The 7,569-nt window shown below is 45.7% G+C and overlaps 1 protein-coding gene across 1 annotated transcript in view; it reads right to left on the reverse strand.

Moving 5' to 3' along the window:
* Positions 1–3,144: 3,144 nt before the first annotated feature.
* Positions 3,145–7,569, reverse strand: part of cUnh16orf87 (chromosome Un C16orf87 homolog) — an 11,686-nt gene continuing 7,261 nt past the window's right edge. Inside the window, exon 4 of the mRNA XM_083662072.1 lies at positions 3,145–4,048. Within this exon, the coding sequence (XP_083518198.1) occupies positions 3,930–4,048 (119 nt within the window). The 3' untranslated portion in view covers positions 3,145–3,929. The remainder of the gene's footprint in view (positions 4,049–7,569) is intronic.

The raw sequence follows: 7,569 nt of genomic DNA on the forward strand, positions 1-7,569 counted from the left end.
AGTTTGTCCCAAACCAGGTGAACTTCCTTCAGGTTCTGACTGAGCTGAGGGCAAGAGAGCAATTCAAGAAGTTCAAGTGTCAGGGTTAGGGTTATCTTTGTATGTGTGTTGGTATTATTATATGACAGATAAATGGTCTTGTGACAATACTGTTGTGCTGCTGAGATCAAATCGTTTGGATTTGAACTACTATCTATGAGTAAAATAATATATGATGGCGCGGATAGATTTTATACAGATGAGACGAGTTGGATGCCACATTTGAGCAGTGGCTCTCAATACAAGAGATGTGGTACATCAAGTCGCCTCTTCAGATTGCCGTGCAATGGTCTTTTCCTACACAACTAAGTCAGTACCGCTGTGACCACCTATACATACCTGGAAGGTTTTGGGAGGTCCGCAGGTAAATATGAGACGGAGGCTGGTTATGTTGTCCCTCTGACTGATTTCACAACCTCCCTCTCTCCATGGGGAGGTGCCGAGTGCGAGGCTGTGGATGCGGATCCTCACCACCGCACTGTTGGAGAGGTGGGCCACTACGGCTGCCATAGCTGACTGTCCTGGGACTTCAGAAACTCCTAAACAGGTGGAAATAAAATTAACCCCGTTCAATAGTATAAGTAAAGGCTTGCACAGCTTACATAGCACCGTATGGAAAAGAAAAACATGCATGCTTCGGGTTCAAACTAGTGATGTGACGTTCGCGAACGTCACATCACTATGAACGAAGGGAATCGAGTCCTACTTGAGAGCCGTTCGTTTTAATGTTGTGCCCAAATTTCACTGCCTGCCGCTCCCCAGCACACACACAGGTTAGACCTCCCTCCCTCCCTCTGCTAGTCCGCTGAGCAGGGAGCATGGGGCAGGGAGGATAGGTTGGGTGCACACGTTAATTGCTACCGGCGCATTTTAGCTGGCAGCTTTTTCACCAGCAATAACGTCACTTCCCAGACTCTGGCAAGGAAACGGCTATAGTGAATGACTAAAACAAGATGTCTCTAGAAAGATAAGAAGTTTGACTTGTGGTTTTCAGCCATTAAACCGAGTGGAAACAGCACTTGATCATTTGTAGCAGCAGTTGAAACAGAACTTTGATTAGTATATTGGCAAGAAAGTGGTCGGCTATGTCGCCGGTGACGCTATATACTGATGATGATGATGATGATGATGACTGACGATGATTGAGTTTGGTACGGTTTCCTTAACGTTTGGCAACTTGACATGGTAGCTACGTTGTAATAAAGTGGGATAACTTGGAGATGAGGATGTTCGGTTCGGTGATAAACGTTCGCATAGACGTTGATTAGCTAGCCGTTTAACCTCCACTACTGTGCAAAATGCACAAGAGACTCGTCTTTGCACGCACTTATTGAGCATGACAGGTTGTTATAACCTACAAAATAGCGCTAACGTTACATTAAAAACAACAATAAACACAGTGATTGACAACATAACACACAAGCAGCTAGGCTCAACGCGAGACTCGTCAGAAGAACGACTGATGATGAGTCTCGCGTTGAGGCTAACAAGTAAATGCAATGGTGATTCATGCTAACCACAGATGAAGAGGGCGAAAGCTGTAATTTGCGGTAGGCAATTAATTTGACAACGGTAATAATAAACGCTGTTTTCACCTAACGGCTAACGTTCGCCCTTTCCAGCTCGCTGGTACATTCACACGCTGGCTGTACCAGCGAGCGGGGTTCCTCTGCCTTTCCGAAGAAGAGGGCGAACGCTAGTTTTCACCGTGCAATTCACTGCTTGGCCCCACAGGGCAGGAGAACGCTAGCAACAATTTTAGCTAGCAATCTTTTTCGGTGGTTGTTCACGGACGGAGATTAGCCACAGAAAGTGAAAACGTCACTATATTTCGTTAGAGTGGACACCTAGTTAAGATGTACCTAAATAATACGCCTCCGTGGTGGAACTGAACAAAGCCAAAGACGATGTCAAACCAGCTAGCGTTTAGTGTTGACGCAGCTGTAGAACACAGTAATGGTGGCCTACTACTACTACTGGCGCGGTGGTTTTAGACTTTTCATGGAACAAAATATTAAAAGTAGCCTACACTTACCTTCAAAAAGCTGATGGGATGCTGCTCGGGGAAAGGTTGGCGTCGTGTTGTCTCTCTCGGGTGATGGTCTCTCTCGGGTGATGGTCTCTCTCGGGTAATGGTCTCTCTCGGTGATGGTCTCTCTCCGGTAATGGTCTCTCTCGGGTGATGGTCTCTCTCGGTGATGGTCTCTCTCGGGTGATGTCTCAATCGCAGCTATCTCTCTCGAGGGTCAAGTGCAGAGTGAGGTCGGACTCGGAGAGCGCAGGAGAGTCAGTCAGTGCGGTTGAGTGGACGAATCAGAATGCAGCTCGGAACTCACGTGACCCACGTAAAAGAGACTCGGCGGCAAATTCAAATTGGCAAATAAACGGCTGAGTGTGTGTGTGTACATGCTTCTGTGGGTAGTGTTTCTCTGTATGTGTGTTTGCTACCAAAATACATTTTTGAGCATAAATGGATTGAGTGTAATAATCCAAGTTAAAATGACACAGTCTTCAGATGGAATTCTGCTATGAGCTGCATTCACTGAAGTACCATTATAATTTCAGTTACCATGGCAACGGAGTGGATTTACCATCAGACCCTCTCTATCTGCACAGCTGAGCACTGGACAATTCATGACCACAAACTATGACTTCTCTCCCCTTCAGGCATCAGCATTGTATAGTTATGTTACTGCACTCCAGTGGAGGAAAGATGAACGACATCATGTCCACATAAAGATGTCAGCAGCACATTACTGGAGGATTTATCATATTTGCTTTGTAATCAGTAGGGGGCCAAGACGGTTCCACTCTAGCTGTTATTTTTATGTTCCCATCTTACAATTTTGAGGACTTTGTAATTAAACCACTCAGAAATATTTAGAAATTCTGTAAGGTGTCACATTACATACATGTCATGAAATTTGAATTTCTTCCACTGATATACAGTATTGGGCAAACAGAAAGAGACCAAATCAAGCAGCTCAGGACCCCCCCGCACTCTTGGCACAGTGCCATGCTGGTTAACAAAGATAATATGCCTGCAGAAAGCACACACTACCTAACATTACTGAGAGGTCACAGGTCAGTGACAATACCAACATCCCACAAAACAGCTCAGCTCTTTATTGCATATTACACTATTGGCTTTAACACTTTTTCAACATAATCCTCTATGCCACATAGGAATACATGTGTTTTTTCCTCCTATCTGATACTCCCAACAATGAGCAACATTTAATAGACTTTAGTCTGAACAATGAACAGGTTGGTCGTCGTGTTCAGTTCACACAAACGCAAAAAAATAAAATACTGGCACCAAAAGCACCTCAGTCCCTTCACTTCAAATGGAGCAGAGGTGAATTGAAGGTGTTTATTGGATAACCCAGTCCACATATTTCAAATATGACTCATACAGTATGTTTCTTAAAATAAGTCTCTCTCTGGGTCCTGCGATGAACTCTCTGCATTTTAAAATGTGTGGGCATCATTCCAGCTTTGTGAACACAGTCAAGGAGGCTGTTGGATCATACTGTATATATTCAGGTATTTATGTCTACAAAATAGGTAGGAAATAGCATCAATGGCCGTTTCCCTGACTCGCCAGCACACAGAGCGTTTGAATGCTTTTAGTCCATCAACATAATGCACGTCTGTGGCCAGTGTAGGGGGGGTCAAAGGTTGTCGAGCTGGACTTTAGGAACTGCAGGTGTTAAATCGATGAGTACCCCCCCTCGTCTCCGGCTCCGGGCCATTTTTCTGTGCCTCGTCCACTCGCCCCCAAGGTCAAAGTTCAGCTCCGGCCACCCTCTTTGGTCATCGTCCTCTTGCCATTTGATAGCGTTCACAAAGTCCTCTGTCTCAAGTGTCCCAGGAATGGAGGATTCAATCTATAAAATCAGCCGTTGACCCAGGATCTTGCGGTTGATCTCAGCCAAGGCCACAGAAAACACAAAGGCTTTCTCGTCGGACAGATTGGCGTAGATGTCCACTTCTTTCTCTTGTTTCTCTGTGGACACATTGACATGGACAGAATGAATCAGAGAGAAAGAATGGACTTTGTAGCATTCCTATCATAGTAGCTGGGAAGAAATAGGGACTCTTTGTTTGTTTCCATTTTTGTCCAACATTGTAATGTCACTGATGATGTCACAATGTCTATAAAGCTGAACAGTCACGTGACATATTTTGCCCTGGAAGTGAGTTTCCCATAAATTTTCTCCAGACATTGAAAAAAAAATGTAAGGTTGGAACTAAGCCCCCCCACGACCTACTGAATGGTGAGTGACCATAATTGAGCAAGGCGGTAGTTCAGACAGGCCACGAATGTCAAGCTTAAACCCAGCCCACAGCTGATTAGGAGCTGATCTCAAACCCAGCCCACATCGGCTCAGCTGATGCCACTAGGCTCGTTTGAGATGACTGCCGCCTCGCCTGGAAAGGAGCAGGCGAGCACAGTCAGGCGAGGCGTCAACAAGTCGAACACCAACCCGACGGCACACTTCCTGCTGCTTTTCTTCTTCTACCGTTTTGTTTAACAGCGGTTTGTAAACAAATTAAAACATGCATTAGCGCCACCCACACTCACTGCTCAAATAACACAGCCCTTCAGATTCCTTATTTTTATTTTAATGTAGGCATTCCAGGTGGTATTTATGTAAAATATGGAGTGACAGCTTGGAATAGATATAAAATTGAAGTTTCTACACTTCACTGTGGGTTTGTGATGCACCTGTGTTGAACCAATGGGCGCTCAGCTTGATGCGTTTCTCGTCATCCTCTGTCATCCGCAGCCGTCGCAGTTGGTGGGGAGCAACTGCGGCGCCTCGCTCCAAATCTGCGCCCGCCTCGCTCTCGCGAGAGTCACGTGACTCACGCAGTCGGGCAGGACGGAGCAAGTCGGACAACTTTCTAACCATCATGCAACGGGGCAAGCAAGGCGCTGGTCGAATCTGCGCAGAATTTGCTCATCTCAAACGAGCCTATTGCTGCTTCCTCTGCAAGCCTGTTTGCAACCCACCTCCTCCCCAGCTCCTCCCTTTATGCTATATCTGACTTAAACAATGTCATTTCTGTTGTCATTAGCTGCTTTCACACATGTCTGGAATTCAGGAGTTATCTAGAGGCTATCCGGATGGCTGTCATGTGTGAATGTCTGCATGCGGCTCATGCGCGCTCCCGCTGCTTGCTCTGTTCTGTACCTGGGGTTCTTTTGCTGCTCCTTGCTTTAAAGGGATAGTTGGGTTTGTTTGAAGTGGGGTCCTATCAGCTAGTTGCATACACTAACTGAAATAGGTACAGTGTTCTGGGCGCTGAGCGCACCGTTTATCGAGACCCAGCACTCTGAAGCAACAGCCTCCACAGCTCTGTCTCTCTACTACACGGGGCCAAGAACTAAAACGTAATTTAGCCACCTAAAACAACGCCCACCTAAACAAATCGATATCTGTGTACATGCACGCTCTATTTTGACAATTTTCAGCGCTTTACTTTTCCGCCAAACAGCGTCAGAGAACACTGTACCTATTTCAGTTAGTGTATGCAACTAGCTGATAGGACCCCACTTCAAACAAACCAAACTATCCCTTTAAGGCTATTCCACAGATCTGTGGAAGGGCAAGGAGCTCCCAAAATCTGCTGCTGCTGCTCTCCCTGCCTTAGGCTTTCCATGCTTGCTGCGTGGAAGGGCAGAGAGCCTCCAGAACAGAGCCATACCGCCAAATTTAACTTGTGCAAATAAAAGCTTTAAATTTATCTAAAGTGGTGTTGTGTTTTGATGAAACATTTCAGTAGATTCAGTAGGTCACGGGGTGGCTTGGTTCCAGCTTTAAAAATCATAAGGTTTTTTGAAATGTCTATGGAGAAAATTAATGGGAAACTCACTTCCAGGGCAAGAAATGTCACGTGACTGTTGAGCTCTATAACATCATCACTGACGATGTCACAATGTCTATGACATCATCAGTGATATCACTCGAGCAATTGTGATGTCATCATGTCTATGACATCATCAGTGATGTCACTCGAACATTCGATGATGTCATCAGTGATGGTCACTCAAGCAATTGTGATGTCATCAGTGAGTGATGTAGAGCAGGTGAGGCCACGCAGCAGCTGAGCTGCGTTTGCGAGGCCGCGCAGCGGGCGTGCCTAGGGATCAAGCCTGCGTACTGCGCGAGATTTCTAGTATATATCAATGCCCTGAAAGGAAGATGAATTAGCTGTAAGTGTAACAATATTGGAACCTCAAACCTCAAAGAAAAAGGCAAGGAAACTAGACTGTACAGTAAAGTTCTGTTGTGTTCTGCTAAAGCTGTGTTCACACAGAGATATTTATTTTTCTCCCTGTCGCTCGACTCAACCCTTTGGAATCGCTCCGTCGCTGTGTTTAAATCGCTCGTCAACAGGCACAAGAATTGATGGACATCTGGGGGCTAACGTTAGACAGGATGAAAACACAATGTCATGATGTTTGTCTACTACGAGCCACCGTAGTTGTTTACAAGCTAAGCCTATCAGCGTGCTCCTAACGCGAGCTTGTGTATCTATATCGGTAGTACAGACTCCACTTCATGTCAGCTGTCATCAGCCTGTCAATGCAGTTTTTTACCACACTAATAAACCAGCTGTTTGTTCCAAGCCAGTGTGATCCTTGACTCACACGGCAGCCAATCAGCGTTGAGCAGCAAGCGACTGTTCCCAGCGAAATTTCGCTCGAGTTGGGATATTTCATCTCGGGCGACGAGCAAATTTTCGCCCTATTGCTCTGTCTCTGTCGCTCAGATGCCCAGCGATTTTTCTCCCGGGCGAATATACGCTCAATCGCTCGTTTGCATTGACTTTGTATGTAAACTCGATCTTAACACACCAATAGAGAGCCCCAGGGATGACGTATTTTTGTAGTCAGAACGCGGAAGTCCCGGACTTCCTGGTTCTTCACTGTTTCTGTCTATGGGATTTTTGAATGGGTTTTTGCCGCGATGCTTCAAATAAGGTCTCTGGGCAACGCCAACTTAATCAAACGCGAACCAGTGTTCAGCCGGATAATCTTCACACATGAGGACCACTTTCATGAGTTTTGTAGCGTAAATGCGAGCCCTAGAAGTAAAAAGCTTGTGCTAATCTAATCCAGAACTACACACTGTCGCATAGGCTTCTACGTCACGTCAGCACTCAACCTGGACTATTGTTGATGTGTGCACTGATTACCCCGGGCTGAACGGGCTGAACCAGGTGAGGGAAAGAGAATTTCCGTGTTCGTCCTTTGAAGTGGTGACGTTATTGACGTATATATCCCCGTCGACTCAACAGTGTAGTCTCATTTAGCCGTTTGCTAGCTAGCCGCCCTTTTAACGGCATGTAAAAGCTTCAAAACTCATAAAAGTGGTCCTCGTGTGTGAAGATGATATTACTAAACACTGGTTCGCGTTTGATTAATCTTGCGTTGCCCAGAGACCTTATTAGAAGCATCGTGCCAAAAACCCATTCAAAAGTCCCATAGGCGAAAACAGTGAAGAACCAGGAGTGTTA

The sequence above is a fragment of the Poromitra crassiceps genome, assembly GCF_964638095.1.
Source record: "Poromitra crassiceps genome assembly, chromosome: 28".
NCBI lineage: Eukaryota > Metazoa > Chordata > Actinopteri > Beryciformes > Melamphaidae > Poromitra > Poromitra crassiceps.